The 16,797-nt window shown below is 55.8% G+C and overlaps 1 protein-coding gene across 2 annotated transcripts in view; it reads right to left on the bottom strand.

The window, feature by feature from the left end:
* The window catches only part of LOC131206697 (cuticlin-4), a 37,803-nt gene that overhangs the window by 15,814 nt on the left and 5,192 nt on the right, over positions 1-16,797 (bottom strand). For both annotated transcript variants that reach the window (XM_058199363.1, XM_058199364.1), the window contains exons 3-4: positions 4,011-4,071; positions 534-579 (exon numbers count right to left, since the gene is read on the bottom strand). In XM_058199363.1, the coding sequence (XP_058055346.1) occupies positions 534-579; positions 4,011-4,052 (88 nt within the window). In that variant the 5' untranslated portion in view covers positions 4,053-4,071. The remainder of the gene's footprint in view (positions 1-533; positions 580-4,010; positions 4,072-16,797) is intronic.

Below are 16,797 nucleotides of genomic sequence, written 5' to 3'. Positions count from 1 at the left end.
GGGTTAAACGGCGAGTATGTTCTCGAGTGTGATGCACCAAAAGCCCAAGTTGCAATGCGCCGACAGTCCCAGTATCGACACGGTAACCTTCGGAAACGTCAGCTGGCTCAACAAAATGCCGATCGCACGATCTTGAATTATTAAACGGCTTTTTGGTTGATCGGTTTTTGTGCCAGTTTTGTCCTTGGCGCATCGCGCCATTTTATTAGCCTCGCCGTCGACGAAACGTCAAATTAATGGACGATCCACGTCGTCCAAAATCCATAAACTCCCCGGTCACGTAAGCCAAATATTGACCATCTCGACAAAGTCGACATGTCGAAACGGGTCATAAAGTTGTGGCCGTCATCGAAATGGCGTCATTCAAAGATGAGGTTCGGTCCGCGACCAACTGAACCAACATCGGTTGCATCATGGCGCGCTGTCACCCGGACCCGAGCCGGACCGAACACACGTGGAGCCCTTCCCCAACACAACACCCCAGGGCCACCTCGATTTCTCGACGGGACGGGAATAATTACGGGGATACTTACGCTTCATGGATGGAATCTGCGCGCCATGTGTGAAAGTTGCTATTGTCTGCCGGAGAGGGAGAAAGAAAAGAAGAAAAGCCAAAGTGAGGTTAGTTACGGTCCACCCGAAACAACAGGCAACAAACAATTATTATTGTGGCACCACGGCAAACGGCAAAGGCGGCAAGGTGTGGCGCTCCGCCCGAAGCGTTTAACGCCTCGGAAGCAGCAGCGCCGTCTGGTGGTGGTGGCAGCAACCACCACGAAACCTCTCCGACTCCACGCCAATCTCGCATGGCTCCCTGGTTCCCTGGATGATAAATCGGCCACCGTGGGACTCTTGCAACAAACCCTTTCGACCACCACCGACCCCGGAAACTCTCCGGAGGTCCGCGGAGGTACCTGAAAGTAATGCCCTCACGAGCGGCGGCGACATCCAGGTGACTCCAGAGGCGACCCCGGCCCGTCCCGGTGATGTTTGTGCTTTTTGAAAGTTGAAAAACAACTTACGGCTGTGCCTTGTGTCGCTGGCTGAGGTCTACAAAGAAACTCCACTCGGCACCAGGACACCCAGCGGTTAGCCTTCGACGTTCGAAGTCGTTGTCGTGCACGACGGTCCCCCGCCCAAACACCGTGTCTTTATGAATTCTCTCGTGTCTTGCGCCTTCCCAGACCAAGCCGTGGTCCGATACTTATCGGTCCACGGCGTCCCCTGGGACTCGGACCCTTTGGTCCGGATTACCAGAGGACCCGACTGTTGTAAAGGGTGGTTCCGAATGTTGTCTTGAACTTTTCTTCATTTTCGAAGAAAAATGGGCCGATGACCGAAGTCCGCATCAAATCAGTCCCTTGTTTATGAGTGTATTGGCTTCTCTTGCACGACGTGTGGGTTTTACGAGCTCCAAAATAAGACAATTCTGCTTTTGACCATAGCCACCGAGCAGAAAATGAGCTTTTCAAATTTTGCACAGTTTGAGTTGAAGACTCGCCTCACTTTGGAAAATGATTTTACTATTTCCTGATTTTCGGCAAGCGTTTTTATCAAATTTTTCAAAGCTTCAGTAAGAAGTTTGACTCGTGATGGATCACCCTATACAGCTCACCCTCTGCTGCTTAATGTAGCCATTTTCCTAAGCGATTCCGATCTCGGCGCACTCCGCCAGTGGGCGCGGACCTGGGCTATTTGCTCGGCAGGTCGGCCGGTCCGTCTCTCAACTTTGTTGAGAGGCCACGCCGTGAAGCGGATGAAGACAAGAGCGAGCGATCGGAATGCACTTAAAGGCGGCTCCGGGTCCGGGAATTATCGTATGTGAGTGGCGTTTTTCACCGAGATGTGTCAAAGTACGCGACGAAGGGCCAACTAACGGTACCCAGCCCAGCCGCCCAGGCGAAGGGTCCACCAGTCGGGGCCCGCAAAGGTTTTGGGGGTCAACCCACTCCCGGGGGGCGGTGCGAGGGCAACAGCACGGCGCGATCACGACTTCGGGCCGGCCCAGTAAATTGATGTAATGAAACAGAACGGTGCGGCCAACGGAAGGGTGCAATTGGCACCGGGTGGAAAGATTTCATCGCTTTAATTTGCTCACGGAGAAGGCGTAGGGCGGCCTCCCGCTAAATGCATAATGTCTCTCGGTCGGCCAGCCAGTCCTCCACAGTTACCAGTATCCCTCACTGGCCACACATATGGTGCCGTGGTGAAGGTCGCGGTCCGTAAGAGTTACGCCACGAACGGGTGTAATTGCACCGAGGCGGGAGCTCGGGATCCTTAATCCGCGTGAAATGGGGCAAGGGACTCCTCGGGAGAAAACAGTTAGAATAATGAACAGGCGCGTGACGCAGCAACATTTCACAACCTGGGACGATGATGGGATGGCCACGGACAACAATGGCTGGCCCTTCGCCAGCCCCAAGAATGCCGTTGGGTTCTGAGACCAATTCGGGCGGAGGCCGAACGAAACCCACCAGCTCACGGTAGCTGACCGGCGTGGTCAGCTCAACGAGTCGGCCGGACGCCAGCTGTTCGCTTACGTAACGCTGTAACAATGTAGTCAATTTGCATCCGCGCCTAGGCACGCACTCCCATTGAGTTCCTTCCCCAGCTGGGTTCGGTGCTACAAAGTGTCATGGCCGCGGTTCTTCTGTTTCTTCTGGATCTCCGATGGGAGGTGATTACAGGCGGCCCCACACGCGATGCGCATACAATTATTTCGCGCAGCGACAGGTGAGCATGCCCGGCTGTCCCTTGTCAGTTCACAGAGCCGCGCCAACCACTATCATTAGGTGTGTTTTGATAGAGCGAGCCCCCCCCGGGGGACTCTGAAGATTCCGACTGGACCGCAGAACGTTCGTTTTAATTTAGACGTCCCGACAGCCTTCGGAAGGATGACTTCATCAACACACATTCCTGGGTCCTATCTCAACCAGACGTCACCCGAAACAGACCAAGCGGAATTCGGCCCGATAAGCATCGGCCACACGGCGGTCCTGTCAAACAGAGCCTCGCTCGCGAGAACGAACCGCGAACGGGCGACGATGAAAGATTAGCGGGGCCTTCGGTCGATTCGGACGGCGGCCATTAACACCGCCGCCGTGCCCTACTTACGGACAGGTTACGATCATCCACGCCGCGGCCAAATTCTTCGAACGAGCCGAGCGATGGTTGAGTTTTGCACCGTAATCGTTTGGGCTCCAGATTTGGGCTTGCAGATCCGATCCACCGTGCTCCAGGCCCTCTCGAACCCGAACACGATCCTAACCTTGCCCTTGCAAGGTTGATATCCACGGTTGAAGGTGGCACGAATTTACATATCGTGTGGGCTGCGCCTTCAACTCGAATCCTCTCGAGGCACAGGAATGCGTCGTTTACCCGAGCCGGTCGGTCCCGTCAGCGTTCCCCGCTTCTGACAGGTGACAGAAGACGAAGAAGCAAAATTACCGCTCGATCGACGCTCTTCCGGACGCTCATCACCGTTCGCCGGGTGGAGCGATCACGCGACCACGCTGAGGTAGCTGGGACCGAAACGACCACCAACTAGCTTTCCAATCAGCGCTCCAACCGGGCGACTTGTTCCGCAAACGATCCGCTCCACTCGGCCAGCGACTGATCATTATCATCATCGATGCAAAAGCTCGCCCCAGACTCCGGGACCCCGGAGTTACCCTGCGCAGCGTCACTGATTGGAGCCGTCAAACGTGCGCCTGTCCGGACCGGACTGACGTCCCGGCCCGAGTCTTTTGCGTGTGTTGCGAACGAAGGAACCTGCAGGTCTCTCAACGGTGGCAAGCGTTAGGTGGCCACCGCACATTAATTTGACGTTTAGCCGGGTCTTCGACACGCAACAGGAAATTAAAGCCACGCTTACGGGACGGTTGGTACCCTTGCGTGACAATCTGGGTGGGTCTTCTTCGTTTGAGATGAGTTTCAAAATATGGGCCAACGGCACTTTGGCGGTCGGCACTGAAAGCGCTGCTTCCGGCCGCGCGAACCCCGGAACTTACCAAAACGCATACGATGGTGCCAACGATCGCGGGAAGCTCCATTTTGATTACATTGATGGATCTGTAAGCGAGAGAGAGAAAGAGAGAAAGATTAAAATTAAATCGAACGCTTGGCTGGGGCTTTAAATTGAAATCGGGTGCCGGGGAAAATGGGGAAAAGCTTGGGGCGAAAGTAGCTGCCAATCATCGATCGGCAAACGGTGCCGAGATCGGGAGGATAACGGTCCGACAGCAGCCAAAAACCCCGCGCAGCATAACGATCGGCGATCGGGTGACATCGATCTGGCGTCCGAGTTTCGTTCAATGTTAATTTACGCCTTTTTCAGGCTTCTCTTTCGGAATCGAACCAACGGGTTGAACTAGTTTTTTTTTGGAAAACTACCAAACTATCCGAAAACGGGCTGACTGGCCTGGTTTCAGCTGGGACGGGGAACAAAAAAGGGGCACAGGAAAAAAAAACAAAAAATGTTGGGCATTTGAAAGACGAACGATCGATTTGCAAAAAAAAAGGTAAACTTCGACGCAATGCATAGGCCACTTTCCAATTCATATTTTTAATATGATTTTGTATGTTTCACTCAACATAAAGTGAGTGCAATCAAGTGAAACACTAGAAGATGGAGAAGATAAAAGTATGCGAAGTGTATAAATCTTAAATCGCGAATTTTCCTTCAATCATTTCCAAATATTCTGGTGATTTCAACATGTGCGAAGCGACGAACCCTTCTTTACTCGAAATGTAACTTATTAATTTAAAGGAGTATTTTTGACTGCAATAAGCATTGGCACTGTTCGAATATAACGCAAAACCCGGACCATTCTGTTCGACACCCAGCCCATTGATCGTAAACACAAATATGTCACCGATTCCGCGACGGAGAAGAGTCACCGCTAGTTGAAATGCAAAAGAAATTTCGCATCTTTCCGCCGGCAACTCGTGGTCGCTTACAAAACAGGTCGCCGTGTCGCAACCGCGACTCGGCGCACCGGAAACTTGTTTGCCACATGATTGTCCCCTGGCCTGTTGACCGGTGAGATCATCGATAATTTTACCACCCCGTGTTTTGTATTTCGTTAATTTTCTTTTCGCTTCCTGCGCGGTGGCGATGGCCACCACCAACATTGCCGCCACATTCCGACACTCCGACCGGTACCGTAAAAGTACGGGCCCCCCCAAATGGCGGACCGGAAACGATACTCCGCGTGGCTCCGGAACGGAACCGAACCGGTTCGATCGGCTAGCTGGCGTACCACCCATAAGCCGCCGGCATTCGGAAATGAGGAAATAGGAAGCGGTGCACCGTACGCCATTTTCCCGCAACGCTACTGCCACGGAAAATGGGCAGATGCTGGATCGGAGATGGGTTTTCCATTGCGCTTCCGATTTCTCACCACGAGCGGTGCTCGTGTCCGCCCGGTGCTTTCACCCTGTCAGGGGGAGGCTCCTGGCTCGTGCGAAGACGTGCGTGAATGCTGGCTGACGTAACACGCAACACAAAGAAATATGGATGCGGCGAAGACGTTTCGCATCTTCCGAACGCAGATCTTCAGGACCGGGTTCGCGATGATGACGGTACGCCAATCGCCAAGAGGAAGTGAATGTAGGTGAGTGGCCTGGCCGTGACGATGAATATCTATTATCTAGCGGCCTCTCGTGTGCCGCATCATTATGATAACGAAACTCATAAAGCATCGACCGCGCACGGGCTAAACAAATAGTCGTCGACCGTACAGCATTAACGAGCGCATAAAATGGCGCATTAGCCCGTGTGCAGCGGTGCATGAAATTATTGGAAACGATTTCCGCTGCCATCCTTCGGCGGTCTTTATCGTCGAACCAATCGCCCAAGAAGTCGCCCATAAATCTTTTGCAGGTGGGGGACCGAGTGGGCCAAGGATCGATACAGCACCGAGCAGCAAGTCGCTGATGTAAGGGTACCCTTTCTGGGGTTCTGGTCAGTGGAGCTACACCACGGAACCCTCGAGACACTCGTGGTGGTGGCCGCCATTTCGTGCTGGTTCAGGGGTCTCTTTCGTGATCCGGTGAGTCGCATGGCCTCGAGTCACCTAAAAACACGGCACGACACGACGATAGTGGTCGACATGCCGCGGGCTAACGAGCTACGGGCCGAGCCGGCTGGCTGGCGAAAGGATTTGGCGTGTTGCGTGGCGTATGAAAATTAGCTCGCGGGCCAGACACCACGCCCTCATGGTTCGTGGAGAGCCATGAATAATAAACATCGATCATGCTCCACAAGGCACACTTTGAAGTGGCGCTCGTTCCACGGCCCATACCAGGGAGACATTTGATCAACCCGATCTGCAACCCCGGACCTGGATAATGGGAAACTAATTAACAGCCCCCGTGCCTGGGTGTGGATTGCGAAACTGTCTAAGATCAGCAACTCCCCGGCCCGGTGGGTGAATTTCCATAAATGCATGGATTTTCAGACGAACGGCAGTGAAGGTGCACACCTACGTAAGGATGTGCGCGAGTGGAGTTAGTAATGCGTGAAAGTGAAAGGAGTTAATGGCTGGAACGGAGGCTTTTCACTAGTTGCTTGTTGGCGGGGCTGTTGGGGGCCCTCCCAAAGACCCCGCCGGGCACACAGATACACGTGGCATTTTCCACGGGGCTTCCAACCGAAAATTACTTCACGTACGTTACACCGGAGAAATAGAAATGAGATGTCCAGACGACTCGTTCCGTTGCATAAGGCGGATGCTTCGGAAGCACAGCACTCCTTTCGATCGATTGTTCCTGGGGAACCTGTTCCACCAGTGCGTTGATTATTCCTGATGATCAATCAACGGGTCAATAAAAAATACCGGATAGCCATTTAGAGAAGAGACTTCTAGTTATATTGGCCCCAATGAGCCGAAGTGTTCAATTTACACCAAATCAGTTTAAATGGCGACCCCTGTTCAAGGATGAACGAAATGGCCTCACTCACCTCGGTACACAATAGAGAAAATACTTCAACATTATTCAACAGAGACGAAGACGAAAACAAAATGCCACAAAAGAGGCCCCCCGAAAGAACCCCTCACGACCGACCGATCGCCGATTACCCAACCACACCGCTCGGGTAAAGGTCCACTCGGACTCGCTTACCGCATCGCACCACGCGGCCACACTTCAAGACACTTCTTCAATTACGGCGGTTAAAGATCAATTGTGGGGCCCCCCGCAGGTCGGCCCGCAAGCTGCTTGCCATTATTGGCCCCGTTGTTGCGCCTGTTTGCATTCCGAGCCGGTGAGCTAGCTGAGATTTGGCCCATCTTTGAGCTGCCTTTTCGGAAGGGGAGGAAGCAAAACCCCACGTGGAGGGTGGTCAACAACACACAAACGCTGCCCCAAATTGCCGTGCGAAAAGCCGGCAGCCCAATTAAGAGCGGTTCCGATCATCGTCCGACGCCGAGCGTAGCTCCAGCTATTCAATGTCAATTTTAAAAATAATTATGATGTGATCTTGCCACGGGCGTTGAGATAATCGGTCCTTCGGGGGGGGGGATCGGGCGCGCGCTCCCAGTTGACAGTCCCCGACCGGCCATTTAGTTGTTTTATGGGACAAACGGACCGAAGCGCACTCGAAGACGGGGTTGTTTGCGGTGATCTTGACAAAGCGATCGACCGGTGTGGACAAAACTCCCTCGTTCCTTGGCGTATTGTTTATTGACTGTGCGATCTAAGGAAAAAACAAAATGGCTGCCGCCCCATTGGGAGCTAGAGCTTTTTAATTCTTCCCAAACGAAGGATGATCAGGAAGTCTAATAAATCAGTCATCACATGATCGCGGCGCGATCGAACCACGCTCGTGATGCAGAAAGGCGGAACACACGCTGGCCACGGCGGCCGCCGGTGTGTTGTTTTGCTGACGAAGATTTATGACATCACCGCGTGACGGACGGGCTGATGGATCGATGCGATTCGAACGCCCGGCGAATCGAAGCCCGGCCCTGGCGTCCGGCCAGCTCGTTCGTCCGAGTGTCGTCCGGTCGCTGACGGCTACCGTCTCAAACAAGACAAGTGCTGCAGGGAAGTGTTGAAAAGTGTTTTTTTGAGCAGGACCGTGGCTTTGAAAGTTTTGCGGAGTGCTTGGAAACACAAACTAAGTCGATTATCGTTTTTTTTCCTAAGGGAAATTGTGAAGTTTAGCAACCAAGGGTTACGGCCCCAAAGCGTAGCACTAGCGCTGTGAGGAGCGATCCACGCAGTTGCTGCGCCCTGCGTGGGCCGGAAACTCTCGGAAAGTTGTAAGAACAGTAGAAGCAGGGTAGTGAATTGACCGGTATTGGAAAGTCGGGTCGAAGGCAGAACTTTCGACGAGTTTTTTAAGGTTTTCGGTGGGGGACGCCACCGAATGCCGCGTGTCTTGACAGCTGTTGTTATAAACAACCCGGGGCGGCGGATGTTTAAAACGACGGATCGAGAGATCGGTTCGGTTGGAGCAAGCGAAAGGATTTGGGGTCTGGGCACAAGCTGAACAGAGGTGCGCGTCTCCGTTGTAAGCCAGGACACATTGCAGAAGTGCCTGGCGTGCGCCGCGAAGCACCATGGAGACCGCCCCCACTAGGAGGGCGTTGACCAGAGCAATGTCCAGGTCACTGGACAGAGAGGTTAAGAACGGAACGCCTCAGCCCGCAATGTTAGTCGAGCGGCTCGATGCAGAAAGGCTGCTGGACGTCAGTGATGATGAACAGGAGGTGACGCTGGTCGAGGTCACACCGGTGGCCGCTGTACCGACACCAGCTCCCTCCACGCCGCCGGTAAGACGGGCGGCCGCCACTGACGAGGACAGGCTGGCGGAGCTCACGGCTCTCGTAAACGGACTACGAGAGGAGCTAGCCACGGTCAAGGCAGTAGTGACCAGGATCTCCTCGGTGCTGCTGCGAGAAAGGAGTGATGCTTCGAACGCCGAGCGGCGAATTTCTGAAGCAGTCGTCAATGAGCTGGCACGATTAGCGACCACGCACCAGTTTCAGTCAGAGGGGCAGAACCTCGAGCCACCGATGCCGCAGGCGGCAATGAAGAAGAAGCGTAAAGGTCGGCGAGGTGGGCGGCGCCACAAAAAGAAGGAGCAGCAGCAGCAGCAGCAGCACCAGCAGCAGCACCAGCAGCAGCAGCAGCAGCAGCAGCAACAGCAGCAACAGCAGCAGCAGCAGCAGCAGCAGCAGCAACAGCAGCAGCCGTTGTACCATCAGGGGATCCGGCAGCCGCAAGTGTCGCAAGTGTCGTGGCAGCGGGCGCAGCAACCGATGCCGCAGTCGCAGAAGCAGCAGCAGTGGCAGCAGCAGAAGCCGGCGCACCATCAGCAGGGGTCCCGGCAGCCGCAAGAGACGACGCAGTGGGCGCAGCTGCCGCAGTCGCAGATGCAGCAGCAGCGGCAGACGCAAAGGCCGCAGCAGCAGGAACAGCAGCATCAGCAGAAGGGGCAACAGCAAAGGCCTCTGGTACCTTGCCCGCGGCCAGAGTCCCACGTCGTACAAGGGTGGCCTACGCCGCCCCAGCAGCTTTGGAAGCAGCAGCCACCACAGCGACATGCGCTCCTGCAGTCTACGCAACCAACTCTGGAGTCACAACCCTATAAAAGGGACATGATTCGGGTTGAGGCGCTCCCGGGAAAGACGTACCGGGACGTGTACTTTGCCGTGCGGGGCAAACTCCGCGGTGTCGAAGACAGTAAGATGCGGAAATGTGTCAGAAAAGAGGACGTGCTGGTCGTCCATCTTCCTGCTGACATTGACAGCACCGCTATCCTGGAGGCAGTCACTGCAGCGGCCGCAGAAGTGGGAACACCACGCCTGGTGCAGGAGATGGGCGTCTTGCAGCTTACCGGCATCGACATGGTGGCAGAGCGCAAGGACGTGGCCGATGCCCTGTTCAACCAGTGTGGCACAAGGGTTGACGTCGAGTCCATCTCCCTACGGGTGCGCTGCGATGGGATGCAGAAGGCCCGCATCCATCTCCCCATGAAGATGGTCCGGCAGCTCATCGGGAGCAAATTGCGCGTAGGGTGCACGCTAGGCGAACTCGCGCAGTACTCGATCCCCGAGGCGTACAAGGGGCGGTGCTTCCGCTGCACAGGGATTGGACACCTGGCGCGCGACTGCAAAGGTGATGATCGCAGGGAGTGCTGCCTGAGCTGCGGCTCGGCGACACACAAGGTAGCCGAGTGCTCGGCTAAGAGCAAGCCTATGCCGCTCTCATGTTCCCGACAGTAGTACCACCGCGTAACACTCCCGACAGGATGAAGATCGTCCAAATCAACCTGTCGGGCAGTGCGAATGCGCAGGACCTTGTCCTGCAGTACGCGAGGGAAGTGGGTGCGGACGTGCTCCTCGCCTGTGAGGTGTACCGCGTTCCATCCAGAAACGACAACTGGGCAAGCGACAGCAGCGGAAGGGTAGCGATAGTGGCGACCGGAACACGCCGCATCGAGCACTGCTGGACAGGAAACGGCAGCGGCTTAGTAGCAGCGAAGATTGGTGGCGTCACATTCATCAGCTACTACGCCTCCCCGCGCCTCGGCAGCGCAGAGTTTGAGCGCTTCCTCGACTCGGTTGAGATCGAGGTAAGAGCGCATCCCCACGTCGTGCTGGCTGGCGATTTTAATGCCTGGCACGAGAGTTGGGGTAGCTCCCGCTCGAAACCCAAGGGAGAAGCCTTGGCTTGGTTGGTAGAGGACCACCGGCTGATGGTGCTCAATAGACGCGACACACACACGCGCACACACACACCCACCTTCATAGGGAACGGGGTCGCCCGCCCGAGCGTCGTCGATGTGTCATTTGCAAGCTTGTCCATCGCCTGCGAAGACACATGGGAGGTAATCACCGACTACTATTCGAACAGCGATCACCGCTACGTAAGATTCGAAGTGTGTCGCCCGGATGCCAGACACCGAAGACATCGGCAGCAGCAGCAGGCAGACCGTCGACAACCGCTGCAGCAGCACCGGGCACGGCAACAACAGCAACAGCATCATCTACATCGTCAAAAGGGGCGGCAAGACGCGGGTAGGCGCTGGAAGCAGCATCAGTTTGACTCTGAAATGTTCCGGCTAGCGCTTGACGCCACGCGCTTCCCAGAGACAGCTGCAGCGTCCCCTGAACAGCTCATCATGGGCCTCGGCCGTGCCTGCGATGAGGTGATGACACGATCACAAGCGTCTGGTTTCTCTGTGCGACCCAGAGTCTACTGGTGGACTGAAGAGTTGGATCAGCAGCGGCAGGAGTGTGGGGCGGCGCAAGAGCGTTATCTCAGTCTCACGGACCCAGACGAGAGAGCGCGGGCTGCTGCACACCATCTTCAGCTCCGAAGAGCCCTGGCTCGCGGTATCAAAGCCAGTAAAGACAGCAAATTCAACGAGCTGATCAGGGAGGCGGAGGAGAACGTGTTTGGGACGGGATATCGGGTAGTGATGGCTCGCCTGCGGGGAAGTCGCGTCCCCCCCGAAAGGGACAACGCAGTGCTAGAGTGCATCGTCAACGACCTGTTCCCCGAACACCCCCCCTTCCACTGGACGACGGAAGCAACCACCAGTGCTTCACAGCCTCGAACCCGCGAGGTAACCACGGAGGAGGTGGTGGAGATTGCCAGCAACCTCGCCACAAGGAAAGCCCCTGGACTAGATGGAATCGGCAATGCGGCCCTCAAGGTTGCCGTTAAAGAGCACCCGGAGACGTTCAAACGAGTCTTCCAGGAGTGCTTCGATCGCGGGGTCTTTCCGACCCTGTGGAAGGCCCAGCGCATGGCACTCCTACCGAAGCCGGGCAAGCCACCAGGTGATTCGTCGTCGTTCCGTCCTCTGGGAATGATCGACGGAGCAGGAAAGATCCTGGAACGGCTCCTACTGGACCGCCTCAATGAACATCTAGAGGCCTCGGATGCACCCCGCTTGTCAGCCAATCAGTTTGGCTTCCGTCGAGGAAGATCAACCCTCCAGGCTATCCAGAGGGTGGTGGATGCCTGCAAACTGGTACGCTCGCGGAACGTTAGGGATTGTCGGGCAGACCGCTATATCATGGTGGTCTCGCTAGATGTCCGTAATGCATTCAACACCGCTAGCTGGCAGGGAATTGCGGAGGCAACTCGAAGAATGAACGTCCCGGAATCCATCCAGCGGATGCTAGCCAACTGGCTCAGCAATCGACGGCTTATCTATGACACCGATGATGGACCGGTGTCTAGATCGCTTACGGCTGGCGTTCCACAGGGGTCCGTCCTAGGCCCCACCTTGTGGAACATCATGTACAACAGTGTACTGGAGGTACCATTACCGGCAGGTGCCGAAGCCGTAGCGTACGCCGACGACCTGGTACTGTTGGTGCCAGGCACAGACCCGGCAGCAGCGGCAAGGAAAACCGCAGAGGCCATCGAGGCCATTAATAGATGGATGGTCGCCCATCGCCTGTCGCTCGCGCCGGCCAAAACCGAGATAGTCATGGTGACCAGGAAGAGGCATAACATGGCCGGAATTCCGGTCACCGTTGGCGGGCAGACCTTAACCAGCAGCCCAAATATCAAATATCTTGGCGTGCGATTAAGCCACGAACTCTCTTGGATTCCACATGTCAAGGAGGTCGCGAAGAAGGCAACGCTCGTTGGAAATGCCGTTATCCGACTGATGCGCAACCACAGCGGCCCCAAGGGATCCAAGAGACGGCTCATATCGGCGGTAGTGGAGTCGGTGCTCCGATACGCGGCCCCGATATGGCACGAGGTCGTCAGCGTACAGGAGGGACGGCGCCAACTCTGGCGTGCCCAGCGGAACTGTGCGATCAAGACAGCGTTTGCGTTCCGCACGGTGAGCTACAAGTCGGCTGTTGCAATAGCCAACATAGTTCCCATCTGTCGGTTGGTTAGCGAGGACGCACGATGCTACCAACGCCTGCGCAGTTCCGATGAACGCCTGGACCGTAACCGCGTCCGCCAGGAAGAGCGCATGACTACTCTGCGCCACTGGCAGGACGAGAGGGTACGGGATGCCGCCAGAGCAAACGCCACCCGATACGAAAAGTGGTCGTACCGCACCATTCCAGATATCGCGACCTGGCATCAGCGGAAGCATGGGGAGGTGAATTTTCATCTGTGCCAGGTGCTGTCCGGTCACGGATTCTTCCGTGACTACCTGCACTGTATGTCTTTCACAGAGTCCCCGAACTGCACTCAATGCCAGGGCGTCGCCGAGACGGCGGAACACGCGATCTTCGAGTGCCCCAGGTTTGAGGCAATACGTCGCGAATGCCTCACCATGGATGGCACAGTACGAGTCACTCCAGACAATCTCCAGCAGTTCCTCCTCCGCGGACGGGCGGAGTGGAGCCGAATAACGGAGGGAGTGACTCGTATAACATCGAAGCTACAAAGAGAATGGAACGAGGAGCGCGCCAACAGGGCAGCCTCGAATCCAGAGACAACCGACGTCGGTGCACAACAGGAGGAGGCCCGATCAACTATACATCGCGCTCGCCTCGATCGCAGGAACGCCGCCCGCCGGCTAGCCACGGCGAACAGGCGCGCGGAGCGCGAGAGGAACGAGCCTCCACCTTCCGAGGCCACGCTGAGGCGGAGAGCCGGGGTTCGCGAGCGAATGCGCAACTGGCGCGAACGCACCAGAGTCCGGCAACAGCAGCAGCAGCCGCAACAGCAGCTCCCGCAACAGCGGTCGCAGCAGCAACAGCGCTGCCAGCGGCAGCAGCAACAGCACCAGCAACAACAGCAGGAGCGTCCCTCCAGAGCCACCGGATCCGAAGGGGAGGGCGGACACAGCAGCGCACCGCGCCAACATCGAACGGCAGTGGACGCGCGAGCTGAACGAGCCGCTCGCGTAAGTACGCGACGCAGCGCTCCCCTCCGAGCACGGACGCGACCTGCATCTGAGCCCGGCGTCGGCAGAGAAAGACCATTCAGGCTGCGGGGCGATGGCGGTCGTCGCTGCAGTCTCTACGGCAGCGGAAGCAGCATTAGAATAGATTCTCCAGAAGGAGGAGTGGGTGCGAGTGATGCCTCTGATCGCGACCCACTCAGCAACGACGAAAGGGCGGCCATCACCGAGGCCGTCACATCCGGTCGTTAGAGAATCTAGCCACACGCAGGACGCGCAATTCTGCGCTGGCAGCGTGTGGCAACCGCCAGAAGGCGTGTGGAGGCCGTCTCCATCGGGGGACGGCCGCATAGCGCAGTGAAGGCTTAGAAGCTGACCCAAAGAGGCCCGCGTGTTAACGCCCTGAATGGGCGAAGTTCTACCCCCAGTCATATACCTCGTGGTGAAGTACTGGGGGGACACGAACTGCACACATCTGGGGTTTTAGCCGGTAGAAATCCGGCAGACGGTGCTGCCCGTTTCTTTGTGCTCCTCACTTTGTGAGGAGTCCTTACCGAAGATTTCCCCAGATGTAAAACAAAAAAAAACAAAAAAAAAAAGCTCGTTCGTCCGAAGCTGCATAATTATGAGGTCTTTCCCCCCACCACACACCGCACCGCACCGACGTGGCCATCTTGTTGTTGGTCGTTTCCGGAAACCGGCCCAGGCAGCTTAGAGGGGCCCAGGGGTACTTTCGCCAACATAACAGTACCACCGTACGACCCGCATTAATCGATCGTCCGATGGTTGATTTAATGCGCTGTAGACCGCCACCGGCAATGGTGGCTAGGGGCCGGTTCTACAATTAGCATTCTTCCAGTGGCCGCCATCCCAGGGAGAAGGAACCAGCCAGCTTCGAGCAGGAACGAGCTTCTTCTGGGGCCACTAAACAGCCAAGGCGTGAGTGGCATTTTTATAAGCCCCGTTCGCTGCCACTATTTCATCGTCGCAGAGAGACAGACAGAGAGACCCGCGATTCGCGATTAATTCACGGGTCTTCCTGTGTCGCTAATCAGTCGATGAGGTGAGCATTACCGAGCACATCCGTGTCGCCGGTGCGCAAAAAAACCCAACGGTGTTGTCGGTCTAACGGCCTGCCAATGATGACGCTGATGCTGGTGGTGATGACATAATTGCTGATCTCATCGTACCGACACCGGCCGAAAACGGAATAAAAATTCATTAATCATCCGTGATAATCAACTCCAAACATGTGGACGATCGCCTAATTTCGAGTGCCCATTTTCGGAACGGTGTTTTAACGGAGTGACAATCCGACAAACAATTGGCTCGCATTTTGTAGTCGGCAAATGAAGCAGGATTACTGTCCACTGACAGCGACCGGTTGGTGGGTGAGCCAATCTCCCCCCGAAAATCTACTATGGCCTCTCTCTCTGTCGATCTGTTTCACTCACTCCACAACTCGCGCGACCTTGTGTCCGCGACCCATTACAGCGATCGTGAGCCGGGTTACATAAAGAGCGATCGATATGCGTCCATTTAGTAACGCCAGCAGACACCTCGCAGCGGCGACATCAAACTGACCTGCGCTGTGAACGCCCTTTCTGTGAAAGGTCATCGAGGATCGGTCGTGCCCGAAAGTGGGTCACCGAGCGGCTCATGACTTTACGAAAACCGAAATAACAGCACCCACGGTGAGACTCCCCCAGCAAAAAGGGAGCACACTAATTATGCTGCTTCCCCCAGAGGTGAGGTCCCGAAAAGCCCGGGTCCCGGGAGCCGATCGCACCAATTACAGTTTGCGAGATCGCACGGATTTTCGTCGCACATTCCACATGGGAACCCACTGCCCGGCCAATTAAATCCGTTAGCTGCTGCCGGGTGCTGCTTTGTTGCGAACGGACCGGGCAACATAATTGGGACAGAGCGCTTGGGCGCTCTCGTGCTATTTGAACAGTACTTTACTACCGTAGCCCAGGCGTACTGTCGCCGGCCGGGCTGGAAATAATCACCCCGAAAGGGCTCCCTAGGTCCCCAGGCCTGCGGGGAAAAAACGACAAACACGCGGCCGTCTTATCGTGGGTCACAAATTATGATCGCCTCGCGGAGATGATACGCCACGCAGGCAACGAGCGAGAGAGAGAGAGAGATTGAAAGAAGGCCAACGAATCTCCAGCATCACACTGGCACACCCGATTGTATGTTAATTGCAGCTGAATAGAGCAAGAAAGAGGCCCCAGAAGAAAAACCTTCCCTCGTTTGGAGGTTCTTTGGCAACGCGCGCGGCCAATTTCGATGCAATAAACGGTGGAACACGCCGCGATGCCGGGCTGGCTGGCCGGGTGGTGGCGTTACAAAATAGGCAAATAATGAAAACACATACAGACGCAGGGGCACTCGAAAAAAAAAAGCCACGGAACGAAACGTTCCGGTGGTTCCCGGGACGCCCGCCGAGATTGCGATCGGTGTAGCGCATTGCGATGCCCGGAAAAGGGAGTTCCTAACTGTTCCCCAAGAACCGTTCGGGGCGTTAGAAGCGATCAGCGTCAGGGACGGCTGCGAGAATCATTCATAAAATCATAAACTTCACCACCGAACCAGGTCCTGCTAGTCCTATCATTATGCTAACCAGTGTGCGTCTCGTTCGCCGTTTCTAATTCTGATTTAATTAGGAAACATTATTTGTCGGGGCTCGGCAATTAAGGGCAACCCAACGCGGGCACGCGACACGCGGATCGCTTTTAATTGATCGCACAGAACCCGGAATGCCTCTTCGCTGCGTCGTTCGCACCGTTACTCCCGGGGGAGCCGGAAGCGTATCGAACGGCAGGCAGCAGCATTAGCATAAAACCGGTGTCGCGATAGGCCAGGAATGTTGTGACGAAACATGCACCGCCACCGTAATTAATTGATATCTCGCGTGCGTTCCGTCGGCAGCGCAAGAATTCGAAACGGAC

This window comes from Anopheles bellator, chromosome 1 (assembly GCF_943735745.2).
Source record: "Anopheles bellator chromosome 1, idAnoBellAS_SP24_06.2, whole genome shotgun sequence".
NCBI classification, from domain to species: domain Eukaryota; kingdom Metazoa; phylum Arthropoda; class Insecta; order Diptera; family Culicidae; genus Anopheles; species Anopheles bellator.
This window is presented reverse-complemented; position numbering and strand designations above follow the sequence as displayed.